The sequence below is a fragment of the Camellia sinensis genome, chromosome 12 (genome assembly GCF_055761805.1).
Source record: "Camellia sinensis isolate YWXY chromosome 12, ASM5576180v1, whole genome shotgun sequence".
Taxonomy (NCBI): domain Eukaryota; kingdom Viridiplantae; phylum Streptophyta; class Magnoliopsida; order Ericales; family Theaceae; genus Camellia; species Camellia sinensis.
Window position 1 is genome coordinate 73,732,371 of NC_138972.1, and position 17,531 is coordinate 73,749,901.

A 17,531-nucleotide genomic window follows, 5' to 3' on the forward strand; every position below is an offset into this window, starting at 1 on the left:
TTCCCGTGGTCTCCCACATGCCCTTTATGATGCCAACATTTTCTTTTTATTTATTTAATCAACCCACTCCCTCTCTCTCTGGTCCCTTTGTTTTCTCTCCACCACCGCCCATGCTTTTCTCATTAATTTATTATTATTATTATTATTATTATTAAAAAAAAAAAAAAAACCATCCACCGCCCAAACTTTCTTTTTTTTTTTTTTATTATCACTTTCTTTTTTTTTTCTAATCACGCTCTCTTGATTCGTCCTGTTCCCCACTCCCACCTTTATTATTTTTATTCATTATTATCTCTTCATCATCCCCATGCTCATTCAAAAAAAAAAAAAAAAAAAAAATTCCAAATACCATTGCTGTTTTTCACATATCCGTGTGCTCAAGATTTGCACTCCAACACCAAACCATATTTTATTCATCTCCAGGATCACCCCCGATCACAATTTTAACAAAACAAAACAAAAAAAAAAAAAAAAAAAAAAAAAACAACAACAACACCACCAACAGCTTTGTTTTCTTTTTTTTTTGCAGCCGGCCACCACCCGATCTCACTCCTTCGCCTATTCCGCCGGTCTTTTCTTCTTGCCTCCGTCCTGGGCGGTCCTTGACGGTGCTGCCTCCGTGCTTCCCACTCCACTGGGCACGATCACTACTCCCTGCTCCTCCACTGCAGCATATGGCGGCCCTCCAAATCGGAACATCACGGTGGCCTTCCGCTTCAGCTCCTTGTTTTCTGCCCTTAGCACGCTTATCTCTGCTCGCGCATCCTTATACATGCGTTGGAGCAGAGCCAGCTGGGAGTTTAACTGCTGCACCTCATTTGCCCTACTTTGCAGCCGGTTCGACAAGTTTGTAACCGCCGTCATGGACTCCACACATGCCTTCAACGTATACTGATTAGCCTCCACATCCGTTTGCACTGCCATTTTTTGCTCCACCGACTGCATCGGAAAGTTCAACGGAGCAAACCCAGTGGTGTTTAGTTGAGGTTCACGGGACACCGCACCAGTTCTCTCTCCTGTGGACTCGTTGAGATCGGGAAAGAGAGTGAGCAGCCCGCGGGACGACGAAGCCATTTTCTGGGCAACAGCAACAGAGTGTTACAGACTATCTCTCTCAGCAAAATGACCTCTCTTTCTCAGCAAAATGAAGAATTTTTCAGAGGTTTCTCTCAGTTTTTTCTATCTCAGTTTCTGCCTCCTCCGCTTCGGTTTATAACGACCATGACACAGAGACAGCCACGCGCATCGCGCGCCTTTTGACGCCGACAACCTGGCACGCCTTTTCATGGCACACCTTTTCATGACTCGAGCACGTCTTTTGATGACACGCCTTTTGATGACACACCTTTTGAGGGCACGACTTTTGAGGGCTCGATATCTACATCCATGTATATCTTTTGGGTAACCTATATACACACTCATACAGTGTCTTCTACACCAGTCAGCTTTATCAATCCCTTTGTTTCAACCTCAAATAGGTTTCTATCTTCACACCTATTTGAGTTTGAGGGGGGGTTATACATAGTATCATGTATAAGTCACTCATGGCGCACTCCCTAAGTCGCCCCCTTGGTACACCACCACAACCTTCTACAACGGTCCGACATGACCCCATAAACTGTCCCGACATTGATTCCGGTCAGCTTCTACAATGGTCCAACATGACCCCATAAACTGTCTTCTACAACGGTCTGACACGACCACACAGTGTCTGCTACAATGGTCCAACATGACCCCATAAACTGTCTTCTACAACGGTCTGACACGACCACACAGTGTCTGCTACAATGGTCCAACATGACCTCATAAACTGTCTTCTACAACGGTCTGACACGACCACACAGTGTCTGCTACAACGGTCCGACATGACCCCGTAAACTGTCCTGCTACATCGGTCCGACATGACCCCGTAAACTGTCTTCTACAACGGTCCGACATGACCCCGTAAACTGTCTGCTACATCGGTCCGACATGACCCCGTAAACTGTCTTCTACAACGGTCCAACATGACCCCGTAAACTGTCTTCTACAACGGTCCGACATGACCCCGTAAACTGTCCTGCTACAACGGTCCGACATGACCCCATAAACTGTCTTCTACAACGGTCTGACACGACCACACAGTGTCTGCTACAACGGTCCGACATGACCCCGTAAACTGTCTGCTACAACGGTCCGACACGACCATACAGTGTCTCCTATCCCAATTTTTTTAATTGTCAGCTTATTTTTCTGTTTTGTTACTCTCTCCAAACTCAAGTTGGCTAGTATCTATCCTCCTTGAGTTTGAGGGGGGCTGTTAATGTAAATTGTATAAATTACCACTACCTACCACCTCCACTACCACCTACACCTACCACCTCCACTACCACCTACACCTACCACTATCACCTACCACCTACCATCTTCTCTTCTATATATATAGTTGTAATACATAAACACAGAATCAATCAATATCAAACAATCAATAATAATACATCATTTTACAGTTTGAACGCTGTCAATATGTAGATATGAAATCTATAAAGAACTCCATGAAATCCAACCTCCAAGAAAATTGTAACGAATTTGTAAACATATCCAGAAAAATGCCTCCATAAAAACGATAAGAAGATCAAAACAGCAAAAACTCATCCTGAATCAATGGCTCGGTCAAGCCATTCCCGTTGTTCACACACAAGAAAATATATTTTAAAAAATGTTTATCCTGTGTGAAGGAGAGTCCTGTATTTGGAGAAGTTTACAAACTAATAAAAATAAAATATTCTGCCCTTTTCCCAAGATACAGTTTTTCAAAGATGAATTTTTGGCCAAATTACCCAATAAAATTCACACTAATGTTGAGAATAATTTTAGTGTGGAGTAATTCTCATGGCGGTTTTTCACTCTATCCCAAATAGACAAACATGTTAATTTGAAATCTTTCTAAAAAAAGATGGAAAGTATAATAATTCCTTTCAAAATTTAAATTAAGAAATTTAGCCAAAATCTCTCTATTGGACCTTTATTTGGTGAAAAGGACAGTCATTGTCATTTTTCTTCATAAACTCCCTAGGAAGAAAACACATAATTGAATAAGGACAAAATAAAATATCTTTTTTTCTTTTTCTTTTTTTTTCTCTCTCTTTCTTGGACAATATTGTAGTAACACATTACTATGAACCATAGTAATTAGGGGTGAGTGCGGGTCGGTTGCGGGCACGAAACCTTCAATCCGTCATCCGTCCGCCAGATTGACGGATTGGAAAAAATCAATCTACATTCGTCCGCCAATCCAGCGGATGTGGATTGAGCGGTTTGGCGGTTTGGCGGATGGATGCGAATCGGTTTGGCGGTTTGGAATTTTATAAATTTTTAACATAGTTCAACTTGTGCACTTCCTAAAAAAAAAAAAAAAAAAAGAGAAAATATTACAGCCAATGAGTTAAAAAAGTATTACAATTACTGTATGCCTCATCCAACGAAAGAAAGTTTGAAACTTTAGAATATCACAATCATTGCATTCCTCATTCACATATTACAATCACAGCATGCCTCATCCACATAAAATATTACAATCTGTGGTTCTTAAAATATAAAAACAATTCAAACCACCAAAACCATTAATAGAGCAATAGTAGAGATTATATGTCTCTATATTGTTACATTTATATATGTTTTTGAAAATAAAAACCAACAAACATATATCATATTTTCTATTTATTACTTTTAGAGTTAGATTTAAAAACCAAAAAATATAGATAAATAATACGTTTATTTTTTTCAATTCAAAAAATATATTCAAGTTGAAAACTTTTTTTCAACAGAATATTTGAACTCTTTTTCAATTGAAAACACAAACAAAATATTTAAACAAATTGAAAACACAAAGTTTTATAAATTACTAAGGGTGCTCGCGGTTTGGCTGTTCGGTTGCGGCCAAAGGAACCTTAAATCCGCCATCCGTCTGCCAAATTGGCGGATTGAAGAAAATCAATCCGCAACCGTCCGCTCGTCATCACGCATCCGTCCAAAATGCGGCGGATCGGTTCGGTTCGGTTGGTTTTGGCGGATCGGTATATCCGCTGCTCACCCCTAATAGTAATATGTTACTGTCAAATAGAGTAATTGTCAAACAGAGTAACATGTTACTGTGAGATAGAGTAACATATTACTGTTACTGTTTACGTCAATTTCAACCGTAATAATTTAAAAAAAAAAATTCATAGTGAAGAATCTTATTTGATAGATCTTGATGAGAAAATTTTAAAAATATTAATTTTATTAAAAATTGACATCTACATCAAAAGTTATATTATTTTAAAGTTTAATATTTTGATCATAATGATATTTGTTGAATTTTTCAAGGAAAAAATTATAATGATCTATCTCATGATTTATAAGTTTTAAATACAAATTTAAAATTATCAAAATTAGTTCAGAATTTTTGTATTAAGGAATAATAAGAGTGACGTTGAGATTATTTATATATTTATATATTTTACAAAAGAATATTTTTAAGAAAAGATATTATGAGAGCTTCAAAACCTCATACAAAATTTATATACTATTATAATTACAAAATGTTGTCATCTTATTGAAGCTAAAAGTTATAATTCTTTTTTTTATTTTGTTTAATTTTTGTTAATATAGATATGATTGGTCTATAAATGAATTTTATATTTTTAAAATAAAATTTTAAATTTAGATTTTTCCTTAAATTATGTTACCAGAATAAAATCAATATTCATTCCTTAATTTGAGCATCTTTTATTAAATTATAAAATAAAATTTTAAATTTAAATTATATTATTACAATTAGAATGAGATATATATTCACATGTATCATAATGATGCGTCATAATATTATTGGCCTAAACATAATATGTTATTAAATACACATATTCAAATTATTAATCTCTATTAAAAGTTTATATTTTTATTTTTTGTCATTTTTAGTTTTAAATTTTAAAAAAAAAAATTATATCCTTCTAAACTACAAGGATTTAAACAATAAATTTTTTTAATACAAATATTTTTTTTGAAAAAAAGACAAAAATATTTAAAAAAATAATTTTTTTTTAACAATTGCCAAACATAATTGATTCTATTAATTTTTTTTAATCTCAATTAAACAAATGAAAATAAAAAAATAAATTTTTTTGGCTTAAATAATTAAGAAGTGACTTTTGCTAAAATCAAATAGAAATTAATTTTTTTTCCCTATTAAAAGCGATAGTTGGTGAAACTTATTTTTTTTATATAATAAAAAAGAAAATGAGAGTTACACGTGATAATTTATTGTTTCAACAATGCTAGAGACCCGCACTTTCACCCACAATGATGTGGCAAGGGAGTTAGGCCCTATGTCATTAAGTGCATAACAAATTAAGAGTTGACACATATGATGCCACATCATTATAGGTACAATTGTGGGTGTTTTTTTGTGTGTCTCAAACATTTTTCTTATTGTTCATCTCGACTTTTTTAACACTTACGAAATATAGTGGATTCTCTTTTTTTTTTTTTTTTTTTTTTTTACTCTTAATTGTCAATTAAACAAACTAAAATGAAAAATGAAAAATTTTTGTTCAAATTGCTAAAAGTGACTTTTGTTAAAATAAATTGTAACGCCCTAAATTTCTAACCCAAATGATAATGCAACAATCATGGCTCTCTTAAAAGAAAACCAAATATAACTTCTCATACTTGCATTACATAATAATAATAGTTCCTCATGCGATATTACATTGATTCAACAACAAGTAAATAACCAAATAAGCACTCCCAAGGGTTTACAATCTTCTAAGACTTAAGCTCGGTACACAAAATGGTTATTCAAACCCACACATACATAGCCCTTGGCTTACAAATAGGATCACAGCAAATGAGAACTTTAGTGCTCTCAGCAAATGACAACGTAGGAAATCCTTAACAAAGTATATACATTTTATACAAGTCTCAAGAGATGAATGCATATGCCATGCCATGTTTTTTTGAAAATAAAACACATTTTCATCTTTTGAAAACCATCATACTCAATGATGTTATGCAACTTCAACTGTTCAAAATTTATCAATTTAATTAAAGAGGACAGTAAATATAACTCTGGTAATCCCTAAGTCAGTGTCTGCAAGTAGACTATACGAGTACTACCAATTGTCATTTTTACCGGTATTAATCAAAAGGCTCGACACTTATCTACGCGACTTTCTGGTCTTTCACCGAAGACACTCAGGCCAACTTAAACAATTTCATCTATACTACCTATCAAGACTTACCACCGTATTTACTCCAAAACCATTTCATGAAAACACATTTCCCAACATTCTTTTCTCAATGCAAATTTCCAAAGCTTAACATAGTCCAATGAATTGAAATGCCAATGTATGCTTAATAATGTAATGCAACATTACTTCCATATTCAATTGTTCCACACAATATATCATTGTGATCAAAATTCCCAATTCTCTTTTTAACATAATTCCATAAGATGAATATATATATATATATACACTTTTATATCCAATTCATTCAAGAGAATAACGTAATTCCCACATTTCAAGCAATCTCAACAATTTAGTCAATTCAAGACTAAATCAATATTTTGATAACAATTTCTAAAATAAACAACATTTCTCATTTTTTTTTCACAAAATTCATCATTTATATATAAATAAATAATTTTCAAAACATCCATTTATTTTGGTGCACAAAATAAATATGACAATATCTTCCAAGGATTTTTAACATCTTTCAAAGAAAAGACCTGATTTCTAAGTTTTCTCACCAAAACCATTCATCTCCAAGATATTTAGAAGAATCTCCTCAAAATCATCTTTCTGCAATCAATATGAAATATCAGATTCACGAACTAATATAACATGGTCCGCTCGAGCGTGGAATGCCCCGCTCGAGTGTCAAATACACTAACTCAGTACTTTTGCAGACAGGTCAAACTTCTAGAACCAAATATTCTCTGCTCGAGCGCATAAACGGCCGCTCGAGCGGACAAGCAATTTCAAATGCATTTTGCATTTTTGTTTTGGGGGCGCTGCCCCTCAACCCCACCAGGGCGTTGCCCCAGGATCCACCAAGGGGTAACGCCCCTTGGACCTCCGCGAGCTAACCAGGAAGTTCGACCCCCGCCAAGGCACTGCCTTTGGACCCGTCAAGGGGCGCTGCCCCTTAGACCCCCGCGAGCTAACCTGACAGCTAGGGGTGTAATTTTGGCCCGCGGCCCGTGGGCGGCCCAAAGCCCGCTAGTGGCTCGAAGTGGGCCCGGCCCCGTCAAGGCCTAAGCCTAAGCCTAGCCCGAGGCCTTGGGCTAGGGCCAGGGCCATCGTTTTAAAGCCCGGCCTGGCTCGCTTGGCCCGGCTCATCGGCCTGCTCAAGGCCCGCCCAAAAGCCCAGCCCACCAGAGGCCCAGTGTTATTTTTAATGGAAAATAATAAAATTTTGGTGGGAAAAATTAAAAAAATTGTTTAGGCTCGCCTAAAGCCCGAGCCTAAGCCCAAGCCCAGGGGCCCCACCCGAGGCCCACCCAAAGCCCGAATACCCCTGGGCCTGGGCTTGGGCCTGGGTCTAGTTTTTTGGCCCGTGGACTGGCCCAGTCCGACCCGATTTTTTTTTTTTTTGCGGGAGCCCGCAAAGCCCGACATGGGCCCGGCTCGGCCGGGCCAAAATTACACTCTTACTGGCAACTCAACCCCTGACCGGCCCAGTCGAAATGACAAATCATGAAAGAAGGATCGAAAACCGGGATCACTACATAAATAGATATAAATGATATTTTTCTAATAAAAGTAATGGTTTGTGAAATATCTTTTTTTATTTAAAAAAATGATAGTTATAGGTGACAATTTATTGGTCATCTAGAATTCTTTTCAGATCAAATGAGAATAATATTTTAAATTTTCTTCTCACTTTTTTTTTATCCAGATATTTTTATTTTGTAAGAAATTTAATTTTATTATATTTCAATATTTTATTATAATTTTTAAATTAAAAATATTTTTTGGAAAATCATATTTAAATTATTTTATCCCATTATAAAATGTAATTTTTTTTAATATCAATTCATCCGATGATCCCTTTTTAAAAAGTATATTTGTTTTTGTTCATTAATATTAAATTTTTAATTAATCTTATCTATTATTAAAAATTAAATTAGCAAATTTATATATACAATTTTGTTTCGATTGTTCAGGTTATTTGAATTCTCTGCCCAAGTCCATTCAAATTTATTCAAATTTTTGAATTTTACATATCTTCTCACTGAATTAAAAATTATATTGCCTAATCTTTAAAAATTTACAAGCTTGACTCAAATTGCTTGGATTTAACTCACCTAAATTTGCAACTCTAACAAGGGAGTTAAAAGTTACATGATTAAAATTGTGACATAATAAAAATTGATACGTAAATTGTGAAACTTGAATTATAAATTTTGATATTTATTTTATTTTCATAATTTACAAAAATTTAACTATTTATTTTATTTTATTTTATATAAATATATTTTATTAATTCATTCACATCCTATGCATAGCACGGATTTTCACTAGTGTCTCTAGAATACAAAAACCACAAACACATTGGCTTGAGAGCATACATCTCTAACACACCAAAAAACAAAAAAATTCATTTAAACATTTGCCAGTCTTCCTTACACCTAGACTTGAAATAGAAAACAAGGATTTCAAAAGATGTCAGAGACATGCACTTGTGCATATATATATAAAAACAACAGTGATCATATACATGAACAGTCCAGGAAATTGTTTCTCATAAAGCAAAAATGAGTACTTGAGAAATTTTAATGTTTGCTACTATTGAATAGTGAGCTGTTGGCGTGGGGTTTGGAAATAGGAGACTGGAGACCCTTCACTGCTCTGGGAGTCTCCTCGCCACGCATCTTGAACTTGTGCAGCAAACTGCAGGTTCCACAGCACGTCCTCGATAGAAGGCCTAACTTCTGGATCCTTGAGCAGACATCTGATGCAGATTTCCATCATCGTCTTCCGTGATTCGTCTGAATATGCATTTTGGATTGCTGGATCAACAATGCCTCTTCGAGCTGCATCATCAGCTGCTATGATCCTCTGTAACTGCAGATTGTCAAAAGAAAAGAAAAAAAAATTAGTGCATAAACAATTTATGGGGAAGGGGGAGTGACCGCATATGGATATTGTTAATGGCATTCTTTCATCTTATCTGTACACTAATGAAAATCTTATGTATGTTTGTGGTACATTAGTCATGTACATAGCACCAATCCTTTGCATTCGTTTTTTCCTCTCCACCGCTATAATGTATCTAGAATAGATTCATTTGGAGAAAAGAACTCATTTCACAATGAACTTAGTTGTATGGAAAGAGGATAAAATCATAAAATCAATTATCGTGTAGGTTTTTAAGAGCACCCAAAAGACCAAAACGAAAGAAAGCTTCTTCAATGTAAATCAACAGAAATTCTATATGCTAACCGGTTATGCATCTTTCATAAGCCAGATGCCTCGATTTAGTTTCTTGACAGTACACCTAGGTTTACATGAATAGTTCTAGCTTGGTAAACACACACACACATATATCTGCAAATATGTACCTACTTACACGTACAAGTGTAAGATTTACACAATCACATATCTATTCATGTATAGTTATCACTATATAATAGTAACCTGCTTTCACCACAATAGTAACCTGCTGTATAATTGTAATTAACAGACTTGACCTCACAAGACAGCAAGAGGTTCGAAGGAAAGCTGTGTTGCAAATTATGCTGAAAAAGGATCTGTTTCCAATATTATACTTGAATGGCGACAAGACTGATAAATTTTATGTTTTCAACATGATGGAAGGACCAGAACAACTTCTTTGGATTGCATAATAATAGACTATGAAATGGGAAAAAAGGACGGAGTATAGGCAGCACATCAAGATCATAAAAGCTAGTGGTACTCCTTGGTATAGTGATTGGTGGAGAAGATGGATAGGTGAGGTATTATATTGGATGATTGAGGAACATGAGGGGACATAATGAATGATGATTGGTGAGGGACTACGGTCACATGGTACTCTGGGACTACTGTATAATTTTCTGTAAATAAATGTATTTATTCAACTATAAGTGCAAGAGAGAAAAACAAGAAAGCATATTTCATGCCAAAAAAATAAAATAAAAGAACTAAATAACTATTGACAAGCATTTCATTCATGGGTTCAGACACTGGAATCAGTGACTATTCTCTGTTTCTCCAAATGAAAGCATCTAAGTGCCGTGTAGTAGTTCATAATTTCCGGACTCTTTCAAAAAAATAATATGGAAAACGGACTCAAAATAAAGAACACCAATCTTACTTCATCTCTCACGATATCCACTTCAATCCTTGAATTGAGCGGCCTTCCCAGAATGATTTCAAGCAATATTACTCCGAAGTCATAAACATCAGACTTTTCCTCGTGTTTTACCCTGTGGAGAAACAGAAACAGAGTTAAGGTAGAGCAGCTATCGGAAAACAGCACACATGTCCACTACGCTAAGAAAATATCATACATTCCCATGCTCTGACCTCAGAAACAGAAATGATAATAACTTTAAAATGGAAGTTCGAAGGACAGGTGTGTAAGATAAGAAACAAAAAGAGCTGTAAAACCATCTTCTCGAGGGAGTAAAAATCTGTTTGGGTAAAGAAACAAGTCGAACACTTCAGTCAAAATTTTCATCATAGTAAAGGTGCGTGTATTTTTTTCATAGACATGAGATTACTTCCAATGTTATGTTCCATGGACATGGGTACGGGTCTCATGTGGGTACATGTCTAAGTGTCAAATCAATTTCATCTAATTCTCATGTCAAGCACAGTAAGATATGACTATATTTCATATTTCTGAAATATTTCTTTTATTTTTTAAGGATAAAATAATGTTTACAAACTAAAATACAACAATGTTTTTATGTATAAAATGGATGATTTAGGCATAGTTATATGGCGAACTCGACTACTATACTCGTTGGGTGCATCTTTGCTAGGCATATCGAACACATTATCTTATACCCTTATCCAAGCGTCAAGAGTCCGACACCAGTACTCCACAAATTTAGAGGAATCCATGTAGCATAGCTTCCATGCCTATCAAAGTATCTTCCAAACAATTTTGACTAATAACTCTGCATCAGATACTATCAATCTTTACATGGCTTAAGGCCTTTAAGTAAAGAATATTTTAATGCACTTTACACAACACAACTTGAATTTAGCAAAATCACGTTCCGAACCTCGCAGTATTAAGCTCTTTGGATCTACCCGAAGAATTTTGAGTACCAACCTGTGACATCAAGAAGATTCAAATATCAATTGATACTATTTCCTTCAAGAGTAAGAGCCAATACTGAATATTAAAGAAAGGTTTCTCACTCCTCTCCATACCTTCTCCATATTCTCTGATAATAATGGTAGGTTGTAACTGCTAATTTTTGCAACAAGATTCTGATCTAATAAAACATCTGTTATTTTCAAACTATTTGAAAACACGCCAGGAACAATTCCAGTATGTAGAAATTCGATGCCCTTTGCCACCCCAATAGCAGCTGCTATGCGTTGTGTCCAAGTAAGTGTTCGTCTGGCACGTCTCTCTGCCAAGCAATTTTGTTAGACATTGAAAGCCACCAATCACATAAAGTAACAAAAAAATAAAGATGAAAGAAAGGGGTGACTTCTTTTTTATCTTATTTATTTATTGTGTTTGTGTGTAAAATGCTATGCATAAAAGGTAGTTTCAGAGGGTGCAAAAATTCTAAGATTGTGTGTAAGATTGGGGGAGAAAGACAAGCTCCTAAACCCTCTATCTTGGCACAGTGATTGAGATCCATACTTCATGATTAGGTTAGCCATGTTAATTGGATTACCGGATATCCAACTCCTCAGAGTTCCGTTTGGAACATATTCAAAGATGAGAAATAATCTGATGACACTTGAATCGTCCAAGTTACACTCAAAGCAATGCCCAAGAGCGCTGACCAAATGTCGATGTCTGAGTTTTGAGATAAACTCTATGTGATGCATAAAGTTTTGAGTGCCATGGCTTCTTTTCATTTTCAGGCATCTGATAGCAACAACAGAACCGTCCTTCAGTTGACCTCTGTACATCTGAATTCATAAACAAGTAAGCCATCAAACCTTGTCACAGCAAAAACTAAATAAATAAATAAATAAAATCTTAAAATAAACAGATATTAATTAGCTACTTTGACCACTGGATGAAGAAAAAATTAAATGAATACCTTAAAAAAGATTTTTAAAAAAATGTAAATTAGCTATTCATCAGCTCAAACTCAAACAATCAGATAAAGCAACTCGTTTGGGAATCAAGGGTCAGGATGTGTCTGTAGCATTGTCACAAGTGGTACTGAGTAACATTTGCTCATTTGGGATAGTTCAGGAAAATTTCTTTCGGTGTGCACAAGAAAAATTGATTTTAACTGCAAAAATTTGAAAAGAATTCATTAACATGCCATTATCATCTTCCCCCTTCAGATACATCTAGAAATGAATTAGCATACCTGGCCATGTGAACCTTCAGCCAAGAAAGTTGATGTATCAAAGTTATCTGTTGCCGCCTCAAGTTCTTCCAATGAAAATGTTCTATAACTTGGAACGCCAAGTGCTCCTATCTTCATTGCTTGAGATACATACCCTTCACAAGGAAAAAGTTCATACTGTTACATATTATGTACTCAATTAGCAATAACAACCACCCTTTGTATTCAAGTGAAAGTTTCGAGATCAATGAAATACATTTTCTTTTATTGTTTTGAAAATATTTCCTATTCGTGTAACCTACATAACTCAACTTGATCAAACTATGTTTGCCAACCAAGGTTTTAAAAAGCGGCTGCAATCGTTATTTGAAGCTTTTACGTAACGGTTCTGATTGTTACCACCACCCGTTACGGCCACTATAACAGTGTGACAAAAATTCACATGTGTAATGGCCGTTTCGGTGTTACATAGGGGTCCGTTAAACACCGTTACACTATTTTACAATATTCTGAATAACTTCCTTTTTTCAAAAAAAAAAAAAAAAGCCTTGAAAAAAAGAACAAATACTCAAGTAATTCAAGCTCAAAGAAAAAATCTTGTATGAATTTTTTTTCTTTATAATATTTTTTTTTAATTTATAGCACAATTTTTATTTTATAATATTTTCATTTAATAATTGTAAATATTTTTTATTCAGGTACTTCAGGTATTGATAAAAAATAATTTGTAGATATTTAAAATCAATTATTCTTAAAACCATTAACTATGGAAATAAAATGTAAAAAGCTCATTTTATAGTAATTTAAAAATATGAAATATATTGGATCATATTTAAAAATTAACAAAGATTAATCAAAATGTATTTTAAATCCCAATGAATGTGATTCTGAATATATATATATATATATATATAGTATCGGTAAGTTTTCTTCAAATTGTGCGAAAAATAAAAAAAAAATCACAGCTCCAGTTATCGCAACTGTTATAGCAACCGCAACCGCAACCGCAACCGCTTTTCAAAACCTTGTTGCCAACTATTGTTGGTTGGCTACAACATTCCCTTTATGGTATTGGACAACTCTATCTACGGCCATATCATTCATTAAAGCACACACCTGTTTTCGCTTCAAATAATTGAATAACTTTAAGCCTAAAGGAAAGAATGGCTTTTAAGGAAAAACGAGAAGCTAAATAAATATCCAAATTTTCAAATTGGTGGCCAGGGATCTATAAAGTCAATTATCTGGGCTATAGTTTTGAGTCTCAACGAAGAAGTGTTAAACCACCAACATAGGAATGCTTTCAATCTATACTTAATTATATTTAATACATGACTTTCTTTTCCTGGAAGATAAATTAAACATCTTCCATTTTGCTTGCACAGTTCGTTGAGTTTTCTTAATATCAAAGGTCACATACACACTCACACATACTCAATTCAATGGAATTGTTTGATCTTAAATGAGATCTATAATTTCACAAGAAGGGGTTATTTCTTGGTTTATATGTTTAGATAATAATAGATATAAAAAAATACTAGTGAGGCCCGCGCACTCACACACACACAGGAGAAACCTTACTTGCTTCTGACGATAACTTTGAGGTGTACCCAGTTGATGCATGCACTGCTATTAATCTTGGTTGTGGTTTTCCCTTTGTCTTCTTCAAGTGAACCCTTCTAACAATTACGAAAGCTAGACCAACTAGTGTGATTCCTCCAATAATCCCTCCACTGATGCTCAAGCCAAGAACTACTTTGGAAGCTTGTTCACTCTTCCGGCGATGAGGTAAGATTCCCACAGCTAGAGCTTCATTTCGACAAAATGAAAATCCGTGTTGAGTTTTATCTCCTGTAGTCAAACAATTTCCAGCATAGAGCACAACTCTGTCCTTGGAACTAGACTCGAAACAATTGGGCAACTTTCCAGTCAGGAGATTCGAGGACAAATCCACAAATTCAAGTACAGAATTGCACGACAGATTGTCAAAAAGCATTCCAGTGAATCTGTTTCCGGCGATACTCAGATAAGTAATTGATGGTAGGGATAACAACGATGGTGGAAATGGACCAACAAATGTGTTGAAAGAAATATCGAGCTTCTGAAGCTGATAACAGGTACTCACTTCATCAGGGATGCCAGAGCTGAACTTGTTCTTCCTCAGTATAAGGGTAACTAGTTTGTTACCAAGATGAGGAAATTGAGGCCCGAGAGAATTATCTTCCAAGTCGAGAACTTGAAGGCTGGTCAAACTGCCAAGATCAGGCACTTCACCGAAAAAATTGTTATGTGAAAGTGCAAGAACTCTCAGAGTTTCCAAGCTTCCTAATGATTCTGGCAGAGATCCATTCAATGAATTCGTCTTCAAACTCAAAACAGCCAAAAGTGAAAGTGAACTCAGCCAATCAGGAAGTTGACCACTGAACATGTTGTCATCGAGTATGAGCGTTTGAAGGTTAGTTAAGATTGACATTTCTTGTGGAATGTCACTGTATAAGAAATTGGAACTTATGTTGAGTATTTCCAATGATGATAGCCTCGAAATTTTACCAGGCAATGGCCCCCATAGACCGAGAGAAACCAATGTGAGGACTTTCAAGCTTGGAATCCTAACAAGTGTCGTAAAAAAGGAATCTATGGAGAAATTCCGAGGCAATGGAGGAACGCCCTTGTTCCCAATAATATGCAGCTGAGTTATGCTTTCGTCATAGCACACAACAGTTAGAGATGGACTTGGTTCGGTGTTGCAGAAATCTGTTTCGTTATTCCAACTACTTAAAACAGAAGGAAAATACAGAAGGTGTTGAATTCTCAAAAGGGTCTGCACTTGAGATGATTGTAGTTGCTCTGAGTAACTGATTGAAAGTGATATGATGACTAGAACTAGAAATGATGAATGGCTAAAACCTTTCGCCATTAGCACAATGGCAAGATGCATAACGAACTAAATTACTTGAAAGATTGATTTGATTGTGTATTATCAGTCAAACAAGTAGGCTGTTATCTTTCAGAAAGCATGGAGATTCTTGACTACTGGACCTCAGCTTCCAACGATGCAATTAAGCTCTGGATCCACAAGAAATGCAAAAGGAATTAAAATAGACACTGAAAGATAGTGGTAGACTCAAACCCACATCACAAATCTAAGCCACCAAGCTTGGTTAATATATTGTAAGAGCCTCTCCACTCATTGCCAATTGGTTTTGAGTTAGATGCTTTCACAGATAGATTAAACAAATAAAAGTTTAAAAAAAAAAATCATGACTTAATGGTGAATGGGAGTAGAAGAAAAGAAAAAGTTACCAGACTTCAGCATTTTGCTTTGTGTCCTTTGTTTTTTTTTTGTTTTTTGGTACATTGGAGGGGTACATTAAATGAGTTCATGCCAACGAGCTAACCCCAATGGTTGCTAGCCTTCAGTTTTTTTTAACAATGTCTAAAGATCTACCATCTTCTTCTTCTTCTTCTTCTTCCTAAAAATAAAAAAAATAAAAAAATAAAAAAAAAACTATCAATTTCCTACTATGGTTCAATAAGAATAAGAACGCTGAGCTTTGAACATTTGCTATGCAGCTCTATTCAATCCATCATTCAATACACGGACAAGAGGAGAAAAAACCATTTATTTCCATAGGAGTAGTTTGGTGCAGTTCTTTTATGTGCACAAAATCCGATTACAGAGTGAAACACAACCATCTTACATGGGGTGTTTCAATTTGCACATGTTATGTTAACTAATGAATATTGCACTTATTTACAAAGCAATCAACACATTGATATCTTGCTTTCAATTATCTGGTGATCATATATGGAACATAACAATAATGATAACTAAAATTTAATTAATTACAAAAATTTGAAAGATTATATCAAGTTAACAGAAGCCTTACCTCTCTAGAACATAAACAAAAACAGATTCTGAATTTGGAATTTTTTTAATTCTTTGAAGTACAAATTTGAGATTGGAGGAACCAATTGAACTCAAAAGCTTTGGCAGGTACAGATGAACCAAATCAAACCCCCAAATAAACACCAAAATAATCTACCAACTATGTATAAAACAAATGCAACTTTCAAACGAAGTAACATGTAATAATTACAAGGACTGTAGAACTTTGAAACAAAACAAACCTTGTGAAATGACCCAACCCATTTCAAATTAAGCACTTTCAGCTATATATCCTTAATAATAATACCCAAAAAGAAAAAAAAAAGGAAGAAGAAGAAGAAGAAGAAAAACAGAGCTTACCAATTATATGAGTACTTCAGAGCAACAAATTCATGCCCTCAGAAAGAGAAAAGGAACAAGCCCCTAAATCAAACCGTGTTGAAGTAGAGGCCATTTGAAAAGAGTCACAGCTACAAATGCAGAGACAAATACAATTTAGTGACACGGGTTCAAGAAACAGAGAGACCCTGCCAAAACTCTGTGCTCTCCTGAAGTTTTTACTGATTCCACAAACAGACAATCTCCCTTCTCTCTCTTTCTTTGTTTCTCTCTCTTTCTAGACTTGATGTTTGGAAATTATATCTGGGGTCTTAAGAAGCTATAACGGAAGCCATTGTTGGATGATGCATAACAAAGAAAAGCAAAAGTGAAAGAAAGATTCTTGCAGAAGAAAACCCTTTATTCTCTCTGCTAACATTTGTATCTTTTTTCTTCTTTGTAGGCATTGAGTTAAGAGTTTAAAAAGCTACAGATTTGGAAGTGTTTCTTTAATGGCTCCTACTACTTGTTTTTGGGTAACTATAATTGGCTCCTACTATCGCTGCTATAGTAGACTACACACTTGTTTGGCTTTCTGTCATGTTAATCAGAGCTATTTTCATTGAGTGATCAAAATATCTTTAATTTTTTTATATATTTTTTAAAATTAAAGTATGTGAGAATTACAGATTGGACCGACAAAATAAACATATATAAAAATATAAAGTGGTGTTTTGAGAAATTAATAAAAAATTAAATTTTTGACTTACATAATCTATTTTTTCTTTTTATAGATAAAAA

General features: G+C 34.9%; 1 protein-coding gene across 4 annotated transcripts; it reads right to left on the reverse strand.

The window, feature by feature from the left end:
* Positions 1–8,678: 8,678 nt before the first annotated feature.
* Positions 8,679–17,330, reverse strand: LOC114267918 (Leucine-rich repeat protein kinase family protein). Of its 4 annotated transcripts, none has more exons than XM_028209006.2 (8): positions 16,773–17,330; positions 14,105–15,589; positions 12,545–12,678; positions 11,891–12,131; positions 11,412–11,617; positions 11,261–11,310; positions 10,342–10,453; positions 8,679–9,089 (listed from the first exon to the last, which is right to left on the reverse strand). In XM_028209006.2, the coding sequence occupies exons 2-8, from the start codon at positions 15,459–15,461 to the stop codon at positions 8,811–8,813; spliced, it is 2,379 nt and encodes a 792-aa protein (XP_028064807.2). In that variant the 5' UTR covers positions 15,462–15,589; positions 16,773–17,330; the 3' UTR covers positions 8,679–8,810. The 4 variants fall into 4 exon arrangements, 2 of the variants coding, with proteins under 2 accessions (XP_028064807.2, XP_082755087.1); XM_082898961.1 differs by lacking the exon at positions 16,773–17,330 and adding an exon at positions 15,827–16,020; XR_014346564.1 differs by lacking the exon at positions 11,261–11,310 and having other exon boundaries at positions 16,773–17,300.
* Between the last annotated feature and the right edge of the window lie 201 nt (positions 17,331–17,531).